This window comes from Sorex fumeus, unplaced genomic scaffold (assembly GCF_029834395.1).
Source record: "Sorex fumeus unplaced genomic scaffold, SorFum_2.1 ptg000003l, whole genome shotgun sequence".
NCBI lineage: Eukaryota > Metazoa > Chordata > Mammalia > Eulipotyphla > Soricidae > Sorex > Sorex fumeus.
The window spans coordinates 31,608,189-31,636,098 of record NW_026606060.1 but is presented as its reverse complement, the minus strand read 5'-3'; the positions used below and the strand labels follow the sequence as shown (position 1 = coordinate 31,636,098).

The 27,910-nt window shown below is 35.7% G+C and overlaps 1 protein-coding gene across 1 annotated transcript; it reads left to right on the top strand.

Annotated features, from left to right (window-relative positions):
* Positions 1-27,494, top strand: SLC6A15 (solute carrier family 6 member 15). The gene is made up of 11 exons (XM_056115766.1): positions 1-415; positions 3,559-3,716; positions 4,018-4,144; positions 7,724-7,905; positions 11,505-11,615; positions 16,536-16,777; positions 16,877-17,069; positions 18,945-19,137; positions 20,323-20,482; positions 24,852-25,014; positions 26,691-27,494. Exons 1-11 carry the CDS (start codon positions 127-129, stop codon positions 27,060-27,062), a joined length of 2,190 nt encoding a protein of 729 aa, XP_055971741.1. The 5' UTR covers positions 1-126; the 3' UTR covers positions 27,063-27,494.
* Positions 27,495-27,910: the final 416 nt, after the last annotated feature.

Genomic DNA, 27,910 nt, shown 5'->3' with positions numbered 1-27,910 from the left:
TATAATCTTAAATCAAGGATTTACTTGATACCCTTCTTGACCTTTACTTCTAATCAAGTAACAGTTCTAAAAAGGAATTGGCTCACTTGCTACAAGAGGAATTAAAAATATAAGCCATTCTTCCCAATGCCTAAAAATAGCAAGGTGGTTAAAAGAGAATTAGATGATGAGGTTATTGAATCTGTCAAAGATCTTCTTTCCAATGAAGACTCAGCAGATAATGCTTTTAAGAAGAGTGAACTCATTGTTGATGCCCAAGAAGAAAAAGACATAGATATTGAAGAAGGATCTGAAGTAGAAGATGAAAGACCAGTTTGGAGCAGTAAGCTACAATACATCCTGGCCCAGGTTGGATTTTCTGTAGGTTTAGGGAATGTATGGCGATTTCCCTACCTCTGTCAGAAGAATGGGGGTGGTAAGTAGCTTTTTTCTTGAAAGCAATCATTACTTTGTACATGATAATGGATTATCTCACATAGTGTATATTTGGTACTCTCTATTTAGAAACTATAAGCTCCATTGTAAATAGAGGGAGACTGTTGGAATTGAGTTCAAGCTTTGATTTAGGATTACGTTTTCATAAGGGAAAATTAATACTGAAGAGTATTATTTCTCTTTTCTGGGGTGGGGAATGCTATGAATATCTTTTAAGTTACTGATTTTTATGACAAATGCTGCACTCTTATGCCTTTCAATTAATTTTTTTAAAGTACCTAAATTTTCAGATTTAAAACATTCCTAGTGACGGAAGACATAAATTTCTCTCTATAATTTATTAACTGCATCTTAAGCTGTCTCAGTCTTTGTATAAGTCAAAATAACTTAAGATTGATAATTATTTTAATCTCAAATGTTGATTAAAACTATGGATTCTAGGAAAAGACAGTAATATATCTTTTCCTAGAATCCATACTTTAAAGTAAATAGAATGTCAGACATTCTTTTTTTCCATGGATATCTCATATGTTTGATTCTCTGTTCAATAATGTCTAGCGACAGAATTTACTTTTAGATAAGTATTCTGATGGCTGGAGCGAGAGCACAGCGGTAGGACATTTGCCTTGTGTGCAGCCAGCCCGGCTGAGCCAGGTTCGATTACTCTGCCCCTCTCGAGAGCCCGGCAAGCTACCGAGAGTATCTTGCCCACACAGCAGAGCCTGGCAAGCTACCCGTGATGTATTTGATATGCCAAACACAGTAACAACAAAGTCTTCAATGGAGACGTTACTGGACCCGCTCGAGCAAATCGATGAACAACGGGAGGACAGTGACAGTGACAGTGAACATTGATGTTAAACAAAAATAATCATTATGATATTTTTTAAAAAAAATTATGGATACTTAACAAAGGCTGCCATGAGTTTTTTTTAAAAAGAAAGACCTGTAAAAAAGTATGATTGATCATATAGAGATGAAGGTCTATGCTAAGCTAAGTCTAATAACATTTGGGCTCAAACTTGCAATGCACATAGAAGCATTTAAGATAAAGGTGACTAAAATAGTAAATATTCTGTAAATCACATTTTAACACACAACTTAGAAAGAATATATTGATATTTGATTTCAATTTGTTTTTTTATTGACTAGACAAAACCAAATTATTTTTAATGTAGTTGTGACATAAAAATTCAATGAAATAATTCAAAATTCATATTTTACATTTATTTTTACCACTAAGAGAAAAATTAAAGCATTATGGTGGCACCTTATGCTGAAAAGTTCTTCTTTACTTAATTCGAGCACTAACACAAGAGGTTTGGAAAATGTAGCTATTTTGGCTAGTCTGCCTGAGAGATGTAATAACATAAGCTAATTATTTAGTCATATTAGCATCACATATTAATTATTATATTATATTAATTATTATATTAAATATCAATATTATATATTAATTATTATATTAATTATTATATTAATTAATTGTATTAATTAATCATTAGCATCACATATTAATTACCAAATAGGTTTTCTACTGTCTTGCTTTTTATTCATTTGTTAGAAAGAAAACACAGGTCAAAATAGATTAACTCTATTAAATCTACCAAAACTTAATTTCTAACCTAAACGATATCAACCTCCTAGATTTTTTTCTTTCCTGTTTTTTTTTTTTTCAATTGGTCACACCTGACAGTGCTTAGGACTTACTCCTGGAGGGCTCTTGGGACTGCTGGGAACAAATCCAGGTCTGCAGTCTGCAAGGCAAACACCATATCCATTGTGCCTCCTCTCAGGCACCCTCCTACATTTTTTATCTGCCCTTGGGATCTACTTTTGACTGCTCAATGTGGGATTTTATGATCAGCACCCATTTTTCCATTCTCCAAGGGAGGATGAAATAATCTGTCAAAAGACCTTTTCCATTCCCCAATAGTGAGTTACATAATCCTGAAAAAATTTCCCCTTCCCTTTCTTGCCCTCTTTCTGTCTACAAAACTGCCTACTGCACAATCTTTCATTGTGTAGCTTTTTGGGACTCAACTTGAGATAAAGAGATTTTCCCAACCTGTGGGTAATTTAACAATATCTTTAGATCTTTACGTGCAATTGACTGGACTCTTGTTATTTAACGTCCAGGATTCGTGAAGACTTGCTGAAAACACTTTGATGTTCGGTTTGGACTTTCCACTTTAACAACCTAACTGGTTGTCCTGTTATGGAAGAAGACTGATGGGTGTAAATTTGAGATTGCTTTCCATTTAAAACAATCTCTTTCTTGGTGAAGTACACTCAGTGATTTCATATAGAGGTTCTCAAACTCACGGCCCACTGTCCCTTCCTTATTCAGGAAGAGAAATTACTTACTACCCCCCAGGAAATTTACCTTCTGTAAGGAAAAAAGAAAGAGCTTTCTCTCCCATTTGTATCCCTGATTACTACCAGGTCTGAATTGTTCTAGCCCTGGATTGTCACGCACTTTGAGAAACCACTTTAATTAGCTGTTAGAAAAAATGATACCTTTTTATTTTTACATGTGATAAAGGTGTAAATTCCATTCCTATTATTTTTCCTCTCTTGTAATCACAAAGCTAGAGAATTGTATCATCAATTATAAAATACAGAGGGACCAACGGGACTTTTTCATTTATAGTTGGCTGTTCGGTACAAAAAGCTATACTCAATATGAAATATTGCATTGAGCCTCCTATGTCATATGTTCTGGCTCATTCAAATTTATTAAATTTAGAGCAAATAAGTTAGATATGTTTAGGTTAATCTGAAGATATATCTTGTGAATAAGTACTCTATGAGTTTAAAAACAACTTGAAAAATAATTTTAAGGGATCTATTATTTTATTTGAAAATGAAATTATCCTACCCTTGGAATAATATGACATTAAAATTACTCATTACTATCGGTCTTTTACCATAATTATTTTCTACTAGAACTATATTCAAATTCAGGTTGTAGAAAGTTTAGAGTATAAAACTAGTTTCTTTAATATTATCTGTAGTTATACTTGTAGAAATAATATTTTTCATGAGATAAACAGAATTAGTGTATATTCTGAAACTATTGAAAATAAATATAATGTATTTTATTTGTTTTTATCTCCGTAGGTGCATATCTTTTGCCATATTTAATACTGCTTCTGGTAATAGGTATACCCCTTTTTTTTTTGGAACTTTCTGTTGGTCAAAGAATTCGGCGGGGAAGCATTGATGTATGGAATTACATAAGCCCTAAACTGGGTGGAATTGGATTTGCAAGTTGTGTGGTGAGTTTCCTCACAGGGTATATGGTGCAATTTTTACAGAATTTGTAATTGTATAGATTGATTTTAAATAGAAACCGTTGACTCTGTATTTGATCCAATTCTATAATCAAGTGTTAAAAAACCCACTGGAGCTTATAATAAATGATCTTGTCATTGCTTTATTTAAAACCATATGAGAAACACTAATTTTTAAGATCAATAATGTGTGTTATATAAAATAAAAATGAGGGAGGTATTTTTTAATGAACCTACTACTTTTTGTTTGAGCATTCTCATATAACCACATTTTGTTATTTTGCAGGTGTGCCTTTTCGTTACTCTCTACTACAATGTCATTATTGGCTGGAGTTTGTTTTATTTTTCTCAGTCTTTTCAGCATCCTCTACCTTGGTATCAGTGTCCTTTGGTGAAAAATGCTTCAAACGCTTGTAAGACATCTTCACTGTAGCATTTTGTATTTAAATATCATAAAGTTGAAAAATAATTAGATTTCAAGCTTTTTATTTAAATAACATGGGAAAAATCTAAAATTTAATATTATACTTAAATTCCCTTACTTTTATAACTGGAATATGCATAGAGATATTTTGGCACCATTTGATTTTTTTCTAACTGTTCTCAAGTAATTTTTTTATAGTGCCAAAAAATATTAGGGCAATATATTATAGCTATCAGTTGTTAGCTTGGCGATTTTCCATTTAGAAAAGACTTCTTCTCTTTTTTCATTCATTTTTTAATTGAATCACCTTGAGATACATAGTTACAAAGTTGTTTATGATTGGGCTTCAGTCCACAATGTTTCAACACCTGCCCCTTCCCCATTGTATCTTTCCCACCACCAGTGTTCCCAGTTACCTCCACCTACCTCCTGCCTCTATGATAGACACCTCTCTCTCTCTCTCCCCCCTCCCCCTTTTGGTCATTATGGTTTACAATACAGGTACTGAAAAGTTATCATGTGTGTCTCTTTACCTACTTTCAGCACTCAGTTCTTGTCCAGACTGATTATTTCCAACTATTATTGTCATAGTGGTCCCTTCTTTATTCTAGCTGCATTCCATCTCCCACACACTTGTGGCAGGCTTCCAACCATGGTACAGTCCTCCTGGCCCCTGTTTTTTCTTGCCCTGGATATTAGTCTCATACTATGATTTTTTTTATATCTCACAAATGAGTGCAATTATTCCAGGTCTCTCCTTCTGACTCATTTCAAAAACTCAGCATGATTCTCTCTATGTTCATCAATTTTTAAGCAAATTTCATGACTTCATATTTCCTAGTGGCTGTGTAGTATTCTATTGTATAGATGTACTGTTGTTTCTTTATCCAGTTGTCTGTTCCCAGGCAGTTGGGTTATTTCCAGATTTTGGCTATTGTGAATAGTGCTGCGTATATAGAAGTGCTGATGCCATTTCTTCTGTGTGTTTTTGGGCCCACAGAATATAGTCCCAGAAGTGTTATTGCTGGGTCAAATGGAAGCAATTTCTAGTTTTTTGAAAATGTCCATATTGTTTTCCAAAAAGACTGGACAATTTGGCATACCTACCAACAGTGAAGGAGAGTTCTTTTATCCCAGCATCCTTGCCAGTGCTCGTTGCTCTTATTCTTTTGGATGTGTGCCAGTCTCTGGGGTTTGAGATAATACCTCAGTGTTGTTTTGATTTGCTTCTCCCTGATGATTAGCAATGTAGAACATTTTTTCATGTGCCTTTTGACCATTTGTATTTCTTCTTTGATGAAGTTACTGTTCATTTCCTCTCCCCAGTTTTTGATGGGATTGGTTGTCTTTCTTGTAAAGTTCTACCAGTGCCTTATAGATCTTGGTATTTACCCCTTCTCAGATTGGTATTGGGTAAATGATTTTTCCCATTCTGTGGAGTGTCTATGTATCTTGGTCACCATTTCTTTTGAGGTGCAGTCCTGTTTATCTTTGTCTTGGCTCCTACTTGCTTGGTCAGTGGTGTTTTATCTTTGAAGATTCTCTTAGCTTCAATATCACGAGGGTTTTGCCTACATTTTCCTCCATGTGCCTTCTGAACTGAAGTCTGATGTTGGAACTTTTAATCATTTAAATCTGACGTTTGTGGCTGGCATTAGAAAGAAATATTGATTTACTTATTTATTTATTCCCTGTAGCAGCCCAGTTTTCCCATCACCACTTGCTGAAGGGGCTTTCCTAGCTCCACTTCATATTCCTTGCTCCTTTATCAAAGATTAAGTGATATTTGTGTTAGGATATTCCACTCCATTCTATTAATCTGTGTGTCTGTCTTAATTCTAATACTATGCTATTTTAATTACTACCCCACTTTCAATACAGTTTGAAGTTGGGGAAGGTGATGATTCCCATCTTCTTTTTTCCCAAGGATTGCTTTAACTATTTATGAGAGTTTATTGTTCCATATGAATTTCAGAAGTGTTTGATCTATTTCTTTAAAATGTGTCATGGGAACCCTTATACTGCATCGAATCTGTTTAATGCTTTGGGGACTATTAATATTTTGACAATGATTATCCTCCCAATCCATGAACAGGTGTTGTGTCTCCATTTCCTCTTGTCCTCTTCTGTTTCTTGAAGTAGTGTTCTGTAGTTTTTTTGCATAGGCACTTTACCTCCTCAGTTAACCTGATTCACAGATATTTGATTTTCTGAGGCACAATTGTGAATGGAATTTTAAAAAATAACTCTTTATTCTCTTTCATTACTTTCATATAGATTAAACCATGAATGATCTTTTGAGTATTTATTTGTAACCTGCCACTTCACTATACAAGTCTATTTTTAGGAGCTTTTTTTTGGGTGGAGTCTTTAGGATTTTCTAAACATCATATCAAGTCATCTGCACATAGCGAGAGCTTGACTTTTCCTTTCCTATCTGGATGCCCTTGATATCTTTTTCTTGCCTAATTGCTATGGCAAGTACTATCGAATAGAAATGGTGAATAGAAATTCTAACCTTGCCCTGTGCCTGATCTTAGAGGAAAGACTTATTGTTTTTGGTAGAACTTTCTTCATGCTTTTTGTTTTTATTAAAACCCAGAAGACAAAAATAAATTTTGATTGAAGTAATCGCTTTCATGTCTTCTGTTGCTATCATCTGTTTTATATTCTAAAATATAAACAACAACTTTTTAAAATTGTGATGTTCAGTTACTATGGACTGCAACTCATTCATGTGTAAAATTTTGTGGTGAACACATTAAAAAAGTACAGAAATCGATTAAATGTTTTATTTAATCCAACATATCTAAATATTGCATTTTCAAAATGTAATTATTATAACTATTAATGTAATGACCTAAGTTTTCTAATACAAAACTCCCCAAATCTGATTTCTGTTTTGTATTTATACAACATTCCTTTGTAGATTACTTTAATTTCTTTCTATTTTAAAATTTAAATTTTTTTTATTATTTCAATTATTTTTTTAATTGAATAACCATGAGTTATAGTTGTTTATAATTGGACTTAAGTCATACATTGTTCCAACACCCATCCCTTCATCAGTGTACATTTCCTACACCAATGTCCCCATTTTCCCTCCTGCCACCACTCCCTACCTCGTGACAGGCACTTTCTCTCACTCTGTCTCTCTCTCTTTCTCTTTCTCCCTTTTCTTTTGGACAGTCTGATTTATAATATAGATACCAAAGGGTTATCATGTGTATCCCTTTACTAAGTTCTTGTCCAGAGTGATCATTTCTAACTATTTTGTGATTTCAAAATCCACATATAGCCAGTAGCATACATGGTAACTTTGACCCAGAATGAGTCAGCAAAGGAGTCATAAGAAGTCTGATAGGTTTTCAATTCTTGAATCAAAAGCATTAGGTTCCTATTTCATAAGCACCTCATTAACCTGTGAAAAAGTTATTCTTGCCTTTTTTTCACAGTTGAGTTTTCAGTAAAAGTGATTTTAAATTCTTCTGGTGAATAAGCTTATTGATAAATAATAGTCTTGTTACTCCCATTGTCTAACATGATCCTCTTACCTCTCTTTCTTAAGTTGTAGAGCCAGAATGTGAAAAAAGTTCTGCTACCACATATTACTGGTACAGGGAAGCCCTGAATATTTCCAGTTCCATTTCTGAAAGTGGGGGCTTAAACTGGAAGATGACCATCTGCTTGCTGGCTGCCTGGTTCATGGTTTGTTTGGCTATGATCAAAGGCATTCAATCATCTGGAAAAGTTAGTATATTAGAGCCCCTCCTGATTCTGCTCATCACCATGCCTCGGTCTAATGCTTCCTCAAGCTCTGCTATAAATTGTGGGCAAGCTGCTAGTAAGCACTTTATTCTAAGTAGTTGGTGAAAAATTTGGCAGGGGTGGGGGAGGGATTTGCTTTTACAAATATGGAAATGACATATAAAGGTAAATAGTTTTATAGAAGAATCTGAAGTAGCTTATAGTCTTTATTTAATCAAGCTCTTTCTTGCAATTTTTCTATCAGTGCCTGTAAATTCTTTTTGTAAATAGCAATAGTTGTTTTAAATGCTATACTTCTGCCATTACCAATGAATTTTAATCATGGAAATTAGGGAAGGTGGTAAAATAAGCATTTAATTTTACTTATTATATATGATTTATATTTCTTAATTATATGTGTTCTTAGGGTAAGTTGCATTTAAAACAATTTAGAGCTGGAGAGATGGTATAAAGGAGCTTGCCTTGTATGCAGCTAACCTGGGTTCAGACCCTAGAACTGCAAATGATCCCCTGACCATTGCCAGGTGTGAGCTCTGAGCACAGAGACAGAAGTAAGCCATGAGTACCACTACATATGGCTGCCAAACCGAGATATATATATATATATATATATATATATATATATATATATATTTGTCATGTGAAACAATTCTTGATGATCTGAACTTCATTTACTTAATGGTACTATGGTAAACCCCAATAGGAATTTAAACTAATGCAAACACTCAAGCAACAAATGAAAAATTAAAAAATGCTGATTATAGAAGATATCAAATAAGTCTGGATATCCTAATCTTTAAATGATGTATGCAGAAAATAATTGCTATTACTAATTTCTTTCAGAAGAATTTCTCCCCATCATTGTTGTTAATTTAAATCTATCTACCTCTCTCAACTAGACCATATCAAGAATTTATTGTTGGTTCTTCTTTCTGCACATTAGAAATCCATTTCTACTACTTCCTTCCCCAAATCCCATACATAGATTTCATCAAGTATATTTTTATTTTCTGGCTTACTTTTTACCTGTCACTCTGATATAACAGCAGGAGTTAGAATAATAGTGTAGTAATAATAGTAAGTGATGAGTGTGACTATATTTCTGACAAAAATCAGAACATGAGCAATAATAAAAGTCAGTGTTGATGACATGCTCATTCTGCACTAGATGCTGTGTTAGTATTTTATATAATTCCATTTAATCCTAAAATAAATTTGAGAAGTAATTGCTGCTTTTAGGACTAATTGATAGAATAATATAATTTTGAGAACTTGTCCTTTGGTAACTTGCCCAAAGTATCATAGGTAGTAAGAACTATCATTAGAACCCAAAGACTTGCTGGGAACTGCCCTCGACTCTAGCCTCACTTCTTTAATTATAATATAATAATATTTTCATCTGTCATACACTTACTAACCAAACAGTAAACTCTTTGAGGAAAGAAGTATGACTTCACTAATTTTTGTTTCTTGCCTCAGAAATCTTTGTTTCTGCCACTTCAAAGTTAATTTAATAAGTATATGATTCTTTAAAATATGCTAAGCAAATGAAATCTGATGTTTGAATTTATCTTCTTGCTGCTTTTTTCATTTTAATTTCTTCAGAAATGAATATTTTTGAAAAACTTTAATTTCTATGAATACTGTATGATTACCAACTATGTTTTTCTTGGGGCACAGGAAAGTCTTGTTATTGGGCCATAGATGACTATGTTTAGACCTTACTCCTGACTCTGTGCTCTGGGGTCACTATGGGAGATGCCAGGTGCCTGAATTGGTCAAGGTCCTTGGCAAACAAGGCAAATACCTTAGCTCCCGTGCTATCTCTCTGCCTCCTACAAATAATATTACATCTCAAATAAGGGCCAATTGTTAAAGTTGTTTTGTTATTTTTTTTCTCATATTAGATCCCTCAAATCCAATTTGTATTTTATACTTCCATGTCATTTTGGACTAATTGAAAATCTCTTCTCTACTATGTAGGAGCTAGTCAGGTTGTAAGTAATGGAGTAGGTCTGGAAGCCAAATTTAATCATAGTTATATACTTCCTAAGATACTGTCATTGGTGGAAAAATAACCAATGGTGGCCAACCAGAGCACTCCAAACCACTGCTGGCAATTTTCTCCACCATGTTTTATTTCTTCTTAGGCTGAGGCTGCCTTTTATTATCACTTAAAAAATAATATTCATTTTATTAACATAGATCTTTAGCAAGTTTTAGAGTTGTGTAATAAAGTTTTAGCAAAATATACTACAACTTTTATAGCATATTGATTTATTATTTCAATGAGAAGGCCTCAAGGAGAGAGTGGCTTTGAGTGAGGAAGCAAAGACCTAGTAGTCCATCAAGTGTCACAGTTACTGAGTCTGAAATAGAGAGTGGGATACTTAGTGAAAAAATTTTCTAGGGATAATACAAAGCTGTGTGGTTTTGTTTTTGTTTTGTGGCCATACCCTCTGATATCCAGGGCTTACTACAGGTCACTCCCAGAAGGCTCAGGGGACCAAGATAGGGTGACAGGGATGGAACTTAGTTGAGCCACATGACAGACTAACAGCCTACCTTTGCACTATCTCTCTGGTCTCAAAGGTGTATGTCTGACTATCAAACAAAAAGGTTTCACAAACAATCACACAAGTATGACAAAATGATACCTGAGGATATTATATGAAAACAAAGCATCTTAGAAAACTGAGCTGTTAAAAGACTATGCATCAATTTAGTTTCATTTTCCTTTAGTTTCATTTGCTACAAAACTTATTTTATGGAAATCAGTTTTACCGAAACTTGAATTTTCTTCTGTATCATGTAGAAGAGAAATCTCAGCCCTGTGACCACAATCTCTAAATCACTGAATCAAATCAAAGGGAAAAATAAGTGCTGTTTTTAGTATTCTAAATGGCGACAGACATCTGAACTGTGATCGGACAACATTCTTTTCCTTAGGGTGTTCCACATATTTTTAAATATAACTCTAAAACCAGTAGAACTGGAGAAGATGTCCACATTGTTGCACTGTAACATGTTGTTTGTCCAGATTTATGTCATGATTGGATTCATTATTCATGGTCAGATTCCTGCCCTGTGTTGGTTTTGTTGTGTCCTCAAGGAGATTTTATTCCTGTAGGGGAATTGACAAACCAACCAAGCAATTTAAACAGTGCTAAGTACTGCCAACAACAAAACAGTCCTTGAAGTTTCTGGGGCATTGAGGAGAGGGAAGATGAGAGATAAGGACCGAAAGAGTCTCAGTCTTACTTTGGACATCTTCTTGGGTGGATTTGAGCAGATAAAGATGAAATTTAAATACCAAAGAGGAGTCATTTGCAGGGGAGAGGAAATAGTGCCCACAACTACCATAGGTATAGGTCTCTGTAGGTCCCGAGGGCTTGAAATGTTGCTCTCCTTGAAGAGTACCTCTAAGGGAAAGGTCAATGCAGGGGGAGTGGCACAGGCCGGTGGAAACTCCCACAGAAGGCTTTGCAGGTGAGAAAATAGAATTCACATTTTATCCTAATTGTAAATGAGAATAGGACTACACTTTGGATGTCTCACTTTTTTCTCCCCTTCTTTTACAGGTCATGTATTTTAGTTCTGTGTTCCCATACATTGTACTTCTGTGCTTCCTAATCAGAGCATTACTTTTAAATGGTTCACTTGATGGTATTCGTCATATGTTTACCCCTAAGGTATGTTTTGAATTTTTCAAAGACCTGTGATCATGAAAGTATTATGTATTTTCCAGTAATGTGCCAACACTTATATTTATGGATTAATTGCTCTGACATATGTACAGTGGACTCTTTAGAGATTTAACATGAGCCATCCTGGAGAGAGCAAGCTTTTTTATGTACACCTATAAGTTTTATCTGTCTTCAGTTTTAAATGATCCATATTAATTCCAAATGACCATTGTCTACTATATTTTAATAAATAGAAGAAACCAAATTTCATTTGTAACACATTTGGTGGCTTTGGCAAAAAAGATGCTGTGGTTGTTGAAGTCAATAATTACAAGTACAAAGGAAGTACTGAAAAACATTATTTTTAAAGGCCCGTATTAAATTTAAAAAATATTTATTATAAATTGAATCCAGTTTTTACACTGGAAACTAAAAACTTTTTATTCTTTCGTCTCTGTTGTTTCTTAACAGCTTTTATCACCATCCTTTTGAAAAACTGATAATAGAATTTTCTTTTTTAGAAAAAATTAGTAGCATATTAATTTGCTCCAGCTGGAGCAATAGCACAGTGGTAAGGCGTTTGCCTTGCACGCAGCCAACATGGCCGACCCGAGTTCGATTCCTCCGCTCCTCTCGGAGAGCCCAGCAAGCTACCAAGAGTATCTTGCCCGCACGGCAGAGCCCGGCAAGCTCCCCGTGACGTATTCGATATGCCAGACACAGTAACAACAAAGTCTCCAATGGAGACGTTACTGGGCCCGCTAGAGCAAATCGATGAACAACGGGAGGGCCTTTACCTTTACCTTTTATCTATTAATTTGCATTATGTCCCAGGAGAGTGACAGATCACCTAAAATATATAGATCCCAAATAAAAACTCTACTGTGCCTTAAATCCTACCTTAGAGAAAGAAAAATGCTTTGTCATCTCATATTTTATTTTGAGATTTATTGGCCATTGAAGATATCATCTATAGTTGTGAATTTTGGAAGTTCTGTAACATTTATAAGCATATATACATTTCAGGGATATTCTTGCTAGGTTTCATAAGATAGGATTTGTTATGTTATTCCACATAGAGATGAAGTTAATAGAGGGCATCCTAAACCTGATTAGTCAATGTCGGTAGAATTTTTGTGATTAGCAGGAAACAAAACTAAGTTTTGAGAGAGTGTGGCAGGAGGGAAGTCTGCTATAGAGGCAGGTGGGCGAGAGGGAAACTGGGGACATTGGTGGTGGGAAGTGTACACTGGTGAAGGGACAGGTATTAGAACATTATATAATTGAAACCCAGTCATGAATAACTTGTAACTGTGTGTCTCATTGTGATTCACTTAAAAAAACTTAAAAAAGTTTGAATATGCAATAATCAAAAATTATAAAATAAAACAAAAATAAGTTTTGAAGTATGTATATTTTTTGATTTTTTCACTAGAATCAGAATGCACCTATCTCTTTGCTAACAGTATTCTAGGCAGACACTGAGCTATAAAGACATAATCAAAATTAGTTCTGAAACGGGTGTTATCTGAAATATAAATATCCAACAAATATAGAGATTTGGGAAGAATTAGATTATTGCTTGGTTCTCTGGAATTCTTTGTCACTTTTGTAATTTGGCACTCCTATCTTGATACTTGGGCTTGAGTGACAGCAGGGCGGGTAGGGCGTTTGCCTTGCACACAGCCAACATGGCCGACCCAAGTTCGCTTCCTCTGCCCCTCTTGGAGAGTCCAGCAAGCTATGGAGAGTATACCGCCCACACGGCAAAGCCTGGCAAGCTACCCATGGCATATTCGATATGCCAAACACAGTAACAACAAAGCCTCACGATGGAGACGTTACTGGGCCCGCTCGAGAAAATCGATGAATGGGAGGACAGTGACAGTGACAGATCTTGATACTTGTTGATGAAGCTGTATTCATTGGGTGTCTAGTTCCTATTGATGTCCAATCTTTAGAGGCAAAAGTGCTGACATTGTTTTCTGCCTTTTTTGGCTATTTAAAAAAAATCTTGTTTGGGGCTGGAGTGGTAGTACAGCTGGTAGGGCATTTGCCTTACACCAAAGGGTTTAAGCCCCGGCATTCCATATAGTGCCTCAAGCTCTGCCAGGAGTAATTCCTGACTGCAGGAATCACTGGGGTGACCACAAAAGAAAAAGTAAATAAATAAAAAATAAAACATCTTGTTTAACCTCTAAAACTGTAGGAGCTACTTGCAAATAACTTGCTAACATATACAAATTTTAGCCATAATATAATACAAATCACCTTCAAATGGGCCATACCTAATGGTCAAACATCATGACCATCTTGTTATTCGTTGATTGCCTCGAGCAGGCCCCAGTAACGTCTCGTTCATCATAGCCATGAGGATATTCAAGCCTCTTTCAGAGTTAGCAGAATGAGACCCATCATTGTTACTGGTATTTGGCATATTGGGTAGGCCACGGGGAGTTTGCCAGACTCTGCCCTGTGGGCAGGTTACATTCGGTAGCCTGCCAGTTTGTCCAAAGTAGGAATGAGATAATAACAATCTTTCAAACATCTGTCTTTCAAATATTTATTTTTTTCAAAATTTAGAGAATAACTAGCTTCCATGTGAATCTTGAGATTATTTTTTTAAGTTGGCATCTACTTATGACATTCTAGAATATTTTATATAAATATGAATTTTACAATTTAATTTTTTTCATGGATATATCCCTATGTGATTCTGTATTTAAAATTACAATAACTGTATTTATGATATTGCATTTAAAATAGAAATATTGGTGATATTTTAGGTCAGTGGATGCCATTTTACTGGCGCCCGCTTGAGTAATTTGATGACCAATGGGTTAGTAGTGAGAGTGAAAGTGATTTTTAGGTCAGAACTAGAAATTATATTAAAATTTAATTTATTCAAAAAGTCAAAAATTTAGTTTTTATCATTTTATTCCTTAATTCTTGATAATTGTCCTTGATAATTTCCTTGATAAAATTCACTGTTACAATGTGACAGTATATTAGCAATAACAATCTGTCAAATGCTTAAGATCTCTCTATTTTTTTATTAAGGGTGTTTTGTCTAATCTCCCTACCCATTGCCTAAACCCTAAATTTATTAGTTCCTGCATTGGAGGTAGGCAGAATGTTTTTAGTTAAATGGGTGCCGCCTGCCATCTAGTGGATTGAATAGAGATAGACAGTTTGTAAGTAGTCTCACAGATCAGAGTTAACTATTGCATGTAAAATAGTCAGCAAACAATAACTGCATCTTACTTGTACGTAAATTATAATCCTTAATTTTCATCAAAATATTGCATAAATGTAAACTATGGTAACTAAAGATAATGTAAAAATAACTCATATTTGAGAGAACATGGGTTAAACATATTTTATGTCCAGTCTAGAACTGCTGTATAAGTTAGGTAGAATTTTCTAAGTTTTGTATTCTTAACCATAATCTTATGTATTGTTTTGAATAGAATGAATGAATTAAAATGTTTACTTCAGTGCCTGGCACTGTAGTCAATCAGTATGTATTAGTAAATTTTTGATAGGCAATGCAGAAACTTTTTTTTTTATACTCCCATCTTTCACTGTGTATTTAAACTCAAAACAAGCCATTTTTCCTATTTTGCACTTTTTAAATATTATTAGATAACAGAACCAAGATCTGATTTCGTATGTGAACTCATTCTTTATATGTGCGACTGTTCTCCATAAAGGTCACTGCATTGCTTATAATGGTAAAAATATATTAAAAAATCTATTTAGACACTACTATTACAGAAATAAAACAACTGTTTCCTAAGGAAGATGTTTGATATGACTAGTATTTTTTTATTGAATGTCTTTTACTGCATACAGTACTAAGTGACATTAAGAAATAAAGCAGAGGCTGGAGCGGTAGCACAGCAGGTAGAATGTTTGCCTTGTACACGGTCAACCCAGGTTCGATTCCCAGCATCCCATATGGTCCCCTGAGCACCACCAGGAGCAATTCCTGAGTGCAGAGCCAGAAGTAACCCCTGAGAATCCCTGGGTCTGACGCCCCCCCCTCAAAAAAAGAAATAAGCAGAGTTACTTGAAATATGCAATCTTACAGATTTAGAAATTTAGAACTTTATATATGAATAGAAGAGATGAGAGAGCTCAATTTCTTTAATTTACAAAAAATATTTTCATAAAAGTATTGAATAAATAGGGACTATAAATACAAAGAATTCAACAGCCAGGTTTATAATTATTATCTACATTATCTGCATTGACTATTAGATTGCCACCAGAAAGTACAAAATTCAGAATCTTATTCAACTTTTTTGGCAGTTCATTTATCTCACTGTAGCACTGTCCTCCTGTTGTTCATCGATTTGCTTGAGCGGGCCCAGTAACATGTCCATTTTGAGACTTGTTGTTACTGTGTTCAGCATATTGAATATGTCACGGGTAGCTTGCCAGGCTTTGCCATGCAGGCAAGATACTCTTGGTAGCTTGCCAGGCTCCCTGAGAGTGGTGGAGGAATTGAACCCGGCTTAGCCGGGCCGGCTGCATCAAGGCAAACACCCTACTGCTGTGCTATCACTCAAGCCCATTTATCTCACATTGAAGAGAAATACATAGAGGAAAATAAATAGAATATTTTCTCTTTTGATATTTCTTTCATAATTTGTCTTAAAAATATTAAAAAGTCCTATATAATGAAGAGCTGACCGTGTAAGTAAAATCTTCATCTAAGTCTTGATAATCTTGCTCATATTCCCTGTTCTTGAATGAAAAATGTTGCTTTTTCTACTTAGTAACACATTACTCCCCAGATTTGGATAACCTTTGGATAATTAAATATCATTATCATATATACTGTTTAGTTGAACTAGTATCATCTACATTATTTTTGGGTATCATGTTTGTAACTGACTCTACTATGTTTATTTTTAACAGATTGAAATAATGCTGGAACCCAAGGTGTGGAGAGAGGCTGCGACTCAGGTGTTCTATGCCTTAGGTCTGGGATTTGGTGGCGTCATTGCCTTTTCAAGCTACAACAAGAGAGACAACAACTGCCACTTTGATGCTGTCCTTGTGTCCCTCATCAATTTTTTCACTTCTGTTCTGGCAGCGTTGGTGGTATTTGCAGTTCTGGGCTTCAAAGCAAATGTCGTAAATGAGAAATGCATTGCAGTGTATGGACAATTTCTTTTTAGCTCTTGATGACACAATTATGAACAAAATATACCCAATAGAACCATAAATGTTGAGTCATATGTTGTTCTGTTTTGCAGAAACTCGGAAATGATCATGGGATATTTGAAAATGGGCAATATTAGTCAGGATATTATCCCCCATCATATCAACCTTTCAGCTATCACTGCAGAAGATTATCATTTAGTTTATGACATTATTCAGAAAGTGAAAGAAGATGAGTTTCCTGCTCTTCATCTCAATTCCTGTCATATTGAAGAGGAGCTAAATAAAGTTAGTAGGATATGGTTAAGCCATAAGATAAGGTCGTTAAGTTAAAATATGTATTATCCAGAAAGTGGTCTTTCAGATGTCTATGGCATATTATGCTGTTTAAACATTATTTCAGAGACTATACTACCTTAAATAGGGTTTGCTTCACTTTAAAAAGCAACTTCATTGATGAGTCTATAACCATTTAAATATAAATAGAACACAAGTGGGAGAAATAGTACAGCAGGTAGGGTGTGTGCCCTGAGTGCTGTTAATCCAGGTTCAGTCACTAGCATCCCATATAGTCCTCTGAGCTCTGCCAGGAGTGATCTCTGAGGGCAGAGCGAGTAAGCCTTGAGCACAGTGGGGTGTTGTTCAAAACCTGCCTCAAAATTTGTTTTTGTCAGGCTGGAGTGGTAGCACAGTAGGTAGGGCATTTGCCTTGCATGTGGCAAACCCGGGTTCGATTCCCAGCATCCCATATGTTCCCTCGAGGACCACCAGGAGTAATTCCTGAGTGCAGAGTCAAGAATAACCCCTGACCATGGCTGGGTGTGACCCACCCCCCTAAAAATGGGTAGGGGGAGGCAAAAATTGTTTTTGTTAAAGTATACACATAGTTAAGCTATTTTGTTTTTGGTTTTGTTTGAGAGCCATACCCAGAGGTGCTCAGGGATTATTAAGGCTCTGTACTCAGAGATCACTTATGGCGGGCTGGAACAACCATATGGAATGTCAGGGATTGACCCTGGGTTGGCTGTGTGCAAGGCAAGTATCTACCCTCTGAACTATCACTCTGGCTCTGATTAAGCTCTTTTCATCATAGAAAGTGAAGATTATTCTGCTAATTTTCTTGGTATTTGCAATAAAAAATTTGAAATTTATGGCTGTCATTTTTATAATATATGTGTTTTTAAGCACTTAAGCATATATAAGTTTTAAATTTTAAGCACGACAGAGCCTGGCAAGCTCCCCGTGGCATATTCAGTGTGCCAATTCAGTAACAGTAACGGGTCTCATTCCCTTGACATTGAAAGAGCCTCTAGTGCGGCAGCGTTGAGAAGGATGAGTAAGGAGAGGCTGCTGAAATCTCAGGACTGGGATAAATGGGGATGTTACTGGTGTCCGCTTGAGCAAATTGATGAACAACGGGACGGCAGTGATACAGTGATGAGTTTTTAAATATTGTGATAGTATTTGGACATTTTATTAATTAGGTTCACAGCTCAAGATAAAATTTTCTTAGCTATGGCCTATATATTTTGATAAACACAATAGGTGAGCATTAATAAATATCCAAGTTTGCTTGCCAACCTCATTCCTTTCTGTCAAGAAAGGAAAATATAATTGGTATGATTGACATTTAAGCACTTAAGATATCTAAGTGGGCTGGAACAATAGTTCAGTGGGTAGGGCATTTGCCTTACACAAGTCCTACCTGATTCAATCCCCAACATCCCATATAGTCCCCTGAGCACTGCCAGGAGTAATTCCTGAGCACAGAGCCAGGAGTAATCCCTGAGAATCACTGCGTGTGACCCCCCAAAAAAGCAAAATTTAAATAAAATTTGAAAAAAAAGATATCTAAGTAGAAACTAAAAATAGAAACTTATGTGAAGCCACCCATAATTTTTTAAAAAATACAAAAAAACCCTCTGATATCTGTAAGAATAAAATTAATAACTTACCTTTAAACACAGAAAACATTCTGGTCTATCTGTTATCTTCATGAGATGATAGTCAATTTGAAGTTTTTTAAAAGGTGAAATGTTAACATACTTAATTCCAGTAGCTCTTGGTCATTATTCAGAGATTCCCCTTTGCTCTGTAACTGATACATGCAGTTGTCACTCAATATTGCTCTGTATTAATCCTTATGTCTTGTGTATTCTGCAGGCTGTTCAGGGTACTGGCTTAGCTTTTATTGCCTTTACAGAAGCTATGACACATTTTCCTGGATCTCCCTTCTGGTCAGTGATGTTCTTCCTCATGCTAATAAATCTCGGGCTTGGCAGCATGTTCGGTACAGTTGAAGGCATCATTACTCCTTTTGTGGACACCTTCAAAGTGAGGAAGGAAATTTTTACTGGTCAGTTTTTACATATTTCATTTTATTTTGTTAGGGGAAAACCATTTTATGTTTGGTGAGAAATTAAATATGAAACAGGATTGTGTTATATTTGGGGTTTCATTAATGACTATTAATGTGTATTGCCATTATTTTTAGCTATGTATGTACTTAGTAAATGAAATGACATATTTATATAAATTTTATTATGCAAAGGCTGGAGCGATAGCAGGGCTGGAGCGATAGCACAGCAGTAGGGCGTTTGCCTTGCACTCAGCCAACATGGCCGACCCGAGTTCGATTCCTCCGCCCCTCTCGAAGAGCCCGGCAAGCTACTGAGAGTTTCTCGCCCATGTGGCAGAGCCTGGCAAGCTACCCGTGATGTATTCGATATGCCAAACACAGTAACAACAAAGTCTCCAATGGAGACATTACTGGGCCCGCTCGAGTAAATCTATGAACAAGGGGAGGACAGGATCATAACACGATCATATTATGCATTACTATATTTTAAGTGGTGTTATCATGAATTACTCAACTGTAAAGACTAAAGATGTTCATTTTGGTTTTGCATACATGATTATAAAGTAGGAGAAAGTAATTCACTTACATGCTTTATTCAAGTTATGCAGAGCTAAAGTTGACAAACTTGAATTCAGTTCTTATATAAATTAGTAACCGTGGCCTTTCACTGTTTAATCCCTCTTTTATCAGAAAGAAATTAATTCATCAATATTGATGGTTGTTAATAAATTCTATATGCAAGAAATTATTAAAGTGCTCATCTGTGCTGAATTATGCTTGCATTTGAGTGACTCTTTGCACTTGCTTTTAGTATCTCTCATAACTAAAACAAATTGTTTCAGTAATGAGAGATACTGAGATGTAAGAGAAAATTCTTATATTTCAAAAAATCATTGTACTATAATTAAAATAGATATACATAAGAGTTTTGTCATATATTGTACTGTGAAATAGCATAAATATCACGTCAAACGTTTAGAAGGGCAAATAATGCGAACATATGATAAAACTGTCAAAGAAGGAAATGGGGGTTGACAGGAAAGATGAATGAGGAGTCAGAGGACAGTTTAGGTTTGGGCCAGAGTGATAAACACAGCTGGTAGGGCACTTATTTTGCAAAGGGCCAAGCTGGGTTTTAGATGCTTGACTCTAATTGCATATGTTTTCATTTCTTTTGTCTAGTTGTCTATTGTCTCCTGGCATTTTCTATTGGCCTGATATTTGTGCAGCGCTCTGGAAACTACTTTGTTACTATGTTTGATGATTATTCTGCTACACTGCCTCTGCTCCTTGTTGTTATTCTGGAGAACATTACTATATCCTTTGTTTATGGCATAGATAAGTAAGTATATTGTTTTTATAAATTCATTTCTCATCTATTTTGGAAATACCAGTCGTTAATGTTGATATAATTGAATGCCAGATGACTAGAGAGAACTATTTGTTGCTACAAAATCACTCTTTTTTTCTGAGTTTTCTTTAGTTGACCATTTTAAGGCAATATTAGCTGATCAGATTGAGTAATATGGATAATAATATAGTTTTGAATTCTGGAATTTCTCTTTCACTTTTTAACAACATTTGTAGTGGCTTTCTAAGACCTAGTGAGTATTGGATTTATTCTGAATACCTCATTGTATTGAGTTATTGTTATTTTCTAAATAAGAACAGAGGATATAAATTCTCTAATGCTAAGTAGAATGATACAAAATTACTTTATCATCATACAACAAGACAGAGAGACCCAGGATTTATAAGTCATTTCTGTTGAACTCTAAAGTCTATACTCCTAATTGCTTTGCTAACCTGCTTTTTGAAAGAGATCTGGATCTCATAATGCTTGGTATAACAGCCAAACAATATACATGGCATTTGCTAAACAAAACTTTTTTTATATGGAGTCATTACTTTAACCTCAATAAATGTCTAAACTTCAGAATTATATACTTATTTGATGTAGAAAGATAGAGATAGATACATTTATGCATGATGTGAAATAGTGCATCTCTAATCACTTGATCTCAGAAGAAGAAAAATCTCTGGGTATCTTGTACAATATTTATTTATTCTTTTAATGTAGACACTGTAGGTTACAATACTGTTAATGATAGGGCTTCCTGCAATTAGTTCAGCCCCTCAACTTCTAGTAGAGTGGCCAGTGTCTCATCCACAGTTCTAATTCTCCCCATCCCTCCTCTGTGGGAAGCTTTATCCCGAAGACCACTTCTGTTTCTGTTGCCTTTGGGAATTTATTGTTCCCCTACTGTATTTCTTTGCCTGGCAGATCTGGGCAAGCTACCAGTGATGTACTCGATATGCCAAGAAAAGTAACAGTAACGTGTCCCTTTCCCCTGACCCTGAAAGAGCCTCCAGTATGTTAGGAAAGAGAAGAGGCTTCCAAAATTTCAGGGCTGGGACGAATAGAGACATTATTGGCATCCACTCAAGTAAATTGATGAACAATGGGATGACAGTGACAGTGACTGTATTTCTTTATATACCTCACACAAGAGATTTTTCCTTGTTTCGAACATAAAGGAATTTAGGAAATGAAAGCTTTCAGCTTAGAGATCTCTGTAAAGTAGGAATGACTACATTGAATACAAACAGTCCTCTTAAACTACATAAAAACTTCATTTTTTTTGGAGACCAAGGAAGTGTCAGGTTTTATTTTTTTTCTTTTAAAAAATTAACTTTTAATTTTTCCCTGAATTTTATTTTACAAAAGCACCATGATTTACAAAGTTATTTAGAATTGGGTTTTTGACACACAGTGTTCCATATACTCATCCTGCCATCAGTGTCAACTTCCCTCCATCGGTGTTCTCAGGTTCCCTCTCCTGCACCCGCACCCAAGCCTTCCACCTTTACATGTTTTAAGTTTTGTTATTAAAATTTAGATTTAGTTATTTCAGTGTAGTTGATTCTGTGGTTTTGATATTTATAATTACAATAGCACTGTAGCACTGTCCTCCCATTGTTCATCGATTTGTTCGAGCAGGCACCAGTAACATCTCACAACAAATTGTGAGACTTGTTACTGTTTTTGGCATATGGAGTACATCATGGGTAGGTTGCCAGGCTCTGCCGTGTGGGTGAGATACTCTTGGTTGCTCGCCGGGCTCTCCAAAGAAGGCAGAGGAATCGAACTCGGGTCGGCTATGTGCAAGGCAAAGGCCTTACCTGCTGTGCTATCACTCCAGCACATAATTACAATATTCATTGGTATTGTTCAACTGAACAATTGCCATCAAACGTTCTAGGAAAAGAAGAATAGAAATACATATATTTAATAATCATGTGTTATTAACACTATATAAGACACTAGTAACAGTGATTGGCCTGAGTTAGATCTTAATATCCATAAATTTTTTTTATAATGAACATCACTTAAGTATGCCTAGTTGTATGGAAGAACATCATAAAATATTTTCCTACAGTTTATTAAGTTTTCCACAATCCTTAATTTGTGTTAGAATTTTACTGATCAGAGCATCAATAGATGTATAATTTATATTTTCATTTAGTTCATTTATAGTAGGTATATTAGAGAATATCTATTTTTAGCCTATATTCCTAACTAATCATAACCTGGAAAGAATACTATTACTACTACTTTACAACTTATAATTACTTCTAAATATGACTAATAACTCCCTACTGTATGTGAGATAGTGTGCTTCAAATATATTGCCTATGAATCTACTATAATTCTTAATAGGTCTTATAATCTTGTTTGAAAATGTTAAAAGGAAAACTCATACAAAAATAAATATTAAAAGATAACATATATGATTTGAAACTAGTCTGCACTTGTAGCACCTTCCTCTTTAAAAAACATATTGTAACTTAGGAGCAAATAAAGAGTTCTCACATTCAAGATAGCCTCATTTAAATGTTTTCTACTCTCTTAAATATTTGTAGTGATGTTCCTATTTGATTCTTACTGTTTACATGAAACAATTTCCTGAGCTCAGTTCTTTTTTTTGTTATACTTATTTATTGAATTACTGTGGGAAAAGTTACAAAGCTTCCAGGTTTAAGTCTCAGTCATACAATGATCAAACACCTTTCCCTTCGCCAGTACTTATTTTTCCCACCAAGAACCCTAATATACACCCCCTCCCACCGCTCTCAGTGCCTGTGAGGCAGGTGATTTCTACTTACCTCTCTCTCTACTTTGATTACATTCATTATTTTGACAAAAGATGCCCCAATATTGTTGAGAGTTTCTGCCCAACAATCAGAACTGCTGAAAAGGCATTGTGAAATAATTTGTTTTCTAAAGCTGGTTCTGAGAACCAAATGATGTCTTGGATTTTGGATTTCTGATAATTTACTAATTAAGTCCGGAGGGATTTCTTCCAAGAGCCAGACAATTACAATATTTGTTTCTGTGCCTCTGGAGCCTTGCTGGAGAGCCGCTTGTGGAGGGCAACTCATGACCTCAGTAGGGTGTGAAGGATCAGCCAGTACCTCCCTCCTTCCCATGAGGCTGCAGTTGCCCCGTCACTGCTGGCTCATACCTGGCTTTCCAATAAGCTCTGAGGCGACAGCCACCTTGCTTGCTGCCGGGGGCAGGGAGGGGAAAAGGCAGAAGGGAGAGACACCCTTTCCCTCCCAGGGAGGCATGACGCCATAGTTTAATGCATAGTCCATTCACTTTTCTGCTGCAAGCTGCTGGCCTCTGGATTGAGTCCTCTTGCTCTGGAGCCATGGCTGGGCCGAAGACCTGAGCTCAGTTCTACTCTAGTTCTCTGCTGTTTTGTGCACATTCCCAGAAACAAGCTTGGGTGAAGTAAATAAATTAATACTAAACAAAAAAATGTAAATACGAAAAAAATATTATTTGGAGCATAGAATTTTAGGGACTAGCAAGAGATGTGAATAAAAGAGAATTAGAGGGGCCTGAATGTGTTGTGAGCATGAAGCTGAATAGGATTGCAGAGTTTTGTATCTCTCCACATCCTTTAAAAAAATAAGAGATAAGTATATTTTGCCCCCCTGCCCCCCCCCCCCCACACACACACACTCACTAGTTCTTATTCTGATGATCTGTAGCATTTTCAGTTGTTTAAGTAGTGTTTTTAACCTGAGGCTATATGGTCTCCTGTGGTTCCCTGGATATTCCAAGAAGGCTACAGGTGAAGAATTGCACAAGAGCAGGGCCAACTGATATGTTGTGTGATAGGTGGACAGAGGAAGGAATTAAGGTCAGAAAGGGGCCAAACTTGAGAAGTACTGGCCGAAAGCCTCTCAGCAGAAGAAGACCCTTTTTATTAATTGGCTTAAAGGCTTTTTTATTTCCACTTTTTTTTGGGGGGGGGTTATACCAGCGATGCTCAGGGGTCAATTCTCACTTGGTGCACAGGAATCATTCCTGGCAACTTAAGAGGACTTTTGGAATGCTGAGATCAAAGTTGGGTCAGCTGCATGCAAGACAAACATCCTAGTACTTATCTCTTCAGCACCCTCAAAGATATTTTTTCCAAGTAAAATGTTAAACCAGTTAGATTTTACTTTAAAAGTTTCAATATATAAATTCATTTTCTACTTACGAAGTTTTACTTACGAAGTTTAATGAGTTTTTTAGTGTAAAAATATCATAAATTATAAGAAATAAAATCCTGGACTCATTTATATATCATTCATATGTTTTAAGGTACATAAATTTCCACTCAGTAAATAATTGAATATTCTCTTTTATTTAGGTTTATGGAGGACCTAAAAGATATGTTGGGCTTTGTACCAAACAAATATTACTACTATATGTGGAAATACATTTCTCCTCTAGTGCTGTTAGCACTGCTATTATCTAGTTTTGTGAACATGGTATTAAGTCCCCCTGGGTATAATGCCTGGATTGAAGATAAGGTAAGTAGGTAAAGATACACATTAAATACTACTTCTGAGTACTATTTAAGATACTGCATAAAGATTTAAGATATTGCATAAAGATACACATAAATACATAAATATATAAATAATAAAGTAAAATATGAAAACTTCAGAAGTTTTTATATATATATATATATTACTGTCACTGTCATCCCATTGTTTATCGATTTGCTTGAGTGGGCTCCAGTAATATCTCCATTTGTCCCTGTCATGTGGCTTTTTCAGTGTCAGGGGAATGAGGACCTATATATATATGTGTATATATATATGTATATATAAAGACACCATGATTTAAAAAAATGATCTCAAGAATTATTTGAGACATACAATATTGCAACATCAATCTCACCACTAGCCCTGGGTCCCTGCCATCCCTCAACCTACCACCTTGGCAGGCATATGACAAATTAATTTCATATTGCTTGCTCCAATAATTTTACTTTATTTATAGTATAATTTTCTTTTTACTTATTTTTTACTTTTGTTTTTGGAGGCGGGGTTGGGCCACAATCAGAGATGCTCAGAACCTACTCCTGGCTCTGTGCTCGAGGATCACTCCTGGCAGGGCGCAGGGTGTTGTCATTGAACCTGGGTCAGCCATGTGCAAGGCAGGTAGCCATAATTTTACCTTTAATGAATAATGTCCCATTTATGTGACAATCTTGAGACTTTTGGAGGAGGGAATGTTTCCTAAGGAGTGCTCAGGATTCCCTTGGGCCCCTCCCAGAATTCTTAGCCAGCAGGATCATAGGTCATTCACTATGAGGGTATAGGGTGTGGTGCTGCTTGGTCCTGCAGTGCTCCGGATGACCCAATGATGCTCAGGGAAAATGTGGCCCTGGGAATTGGCCCGAGTCATCCATGCACCTTTACCTCTGTACTAGCTCTCTATTTTCAGGCCTTTGAGATTCATATTCTGTTTGGTCCCAAATATGTGTGGTTTTGAAGCCATGGTGGATTTTTAGATATGTGATTTTGTATAGTATATTTAATTATTTTATTGCTTAAAAACAAATTACCTAGAAAGTTGTATAAAATGGAAACAATATTTTATTTATTTTTTAAAATTTCCTAGGGTTCTGCTGTTGTCCCCACTCCCACCCTATACTCTTTGTTATTTGGTGTAATTCAGAAATTGCAAGACTTAGAAAGTCTTGGAAATTACTTACTAGAATTTCCATGGCATCCCAGCAAGTCACAGGTCTATTCCAGTGCTTACAAACCTAAGATAAATATAATTTGCTTTCATGTACTTGTATAGAATTAATATATATTATATATACATATATATATAGTATATATATATATACACACACACACACATTTGCCTTGCATGCGGCCAACTTGGCCGACCTGAGTTCGATTCCTCTGCCCCTCTCAGAGAGCCCAGCAAGCTACTGAGAGTATCTCACCTGCATGGCAAAGCCTGGCAAGCTACCCATGACGTATTTGATATGCTAAACACAGTAACAACAAGTCTTACAACGGAGACTTTACTGGGCCTGTTTGAGCAACTCAATGAACAACGGGAGGACAGTGCTACAGTGCTACATATGTATAGATAGATAGATAGATAGATAGATAGATAGAGATATAGATATATAGATAGATGTATTTGTTTTATTTAAAACAATTTACTTTTATTTAAACAGGCAGCTGAAGAATTTCTGAACTATCCAGTATGGGGAGTAGCTGTCTGTGTCTCTCTCATAGTGCTGGCAATACTCCCTGTCCCAGTAGTCTTCATCATTCGTCATTGCAACTTGTTACATAGTACTTCTGGTAACTTATCATCTGTGACCTATAAAAGAGGCAGGGTTTTGAAGGAACCTGTCAACTTAGAGGGAGATGATGCTAGCCTCATTCATGGAAAGATACGAAGTGAGACGCCATCTCCAAATTTTGGTAAAAATATTTATAGGAAACAAAGTGGATCACCAACCTTGGATACTGCTCCCAATGGACGATATGGTATAGGGTACCTGATGGCAGATATGCCAGATATGCCCGAGTCGGATTTGTAGCTGGTTGGGGGCATCATTGGGTTTCATTTGATTCAATTATATCAGTGAACATTGGCTCTACTAATTGAAATAATAGGTTTCACTTATCACGAGGTGATCTCAGGTGTTCTATGACTGTGATCTTTAACCCTAACTATATGTAAATACAGCTCGAGTACTCCTTTGGATTCCTTGGTTTACATTTGTGCAGGCAGAAGTACAGGCAGAATTTATAATGACTGAGGTCCATCCAAGCTTGTCAGATATTTGAAAAATACTTTCAATGTTTTTTCAAATATTTCTATCTCTTAAAAAACAAAACCAGGCATTACCTCAGTTTGGAATAATTTTTGATTGTAACAGTGTTGGCAATTCAAAAATGATATACTTAAAACTTTTAAAAGTTTGCCTTCAGGGTAAATTCCCTGTATTACATTTCTGTAAGTTGGTGCCTGTCAGCATATATATTGTGTATATGGGTTATAGTTATCTTGGTAGCATTGATACCTCCTTAAAAAATTAGCTGAAGAGGGGCCTGAGTGATAACACAGCGAATAGGGAGTTTGCCCTGCACGCGGCTGACCCGGGTTCTATTTTCAGCATCCCATATGGCCCCTGAGCACCCCCAGGAGTAATTTCTGAGTGCAGAGCTAGGAGTAACCCCTGAGCCTCACCAGGTGTAACCCAAAAAGCAAAAAAAAAAGAAAAGAAAAGAAAAAAAATTAGCTGAAGAAATGGCAAAGTACTTTCTTATGTACTAGCTGTGTAGAGCAATAGTATTCATAGGAAGGTGCTAATGCTGGGCTGAGGTTAGATTCAGAGGAGACTAGGGATCATGTGTGTGATAACTGTACATATTGTATAAAATA

Coding starts and splice junctions, on each gene's coding strand:
- SLC6A15 (XM_056115766.1), top strand. CDS start 127: ATGCCTAAAAATAGCAAGGTGGTTAAAAGAGAATTAGATGATGAGGTT. Junction 3,717..4,017: donor TTGGATTTGCAAGTTGTGTG/GTGAGTTTCCTC, acceptor GTTATTTTGCAG/GTGTGCCTTTTCGTTACTCT. Junction 17,070..18,944: donor TTGAAGAGGAGCTAAATAAA/GTTAGTAGGATA, acceptor TGTATTCTGCAG/GCTGTTCAGGGTACTGGCTT.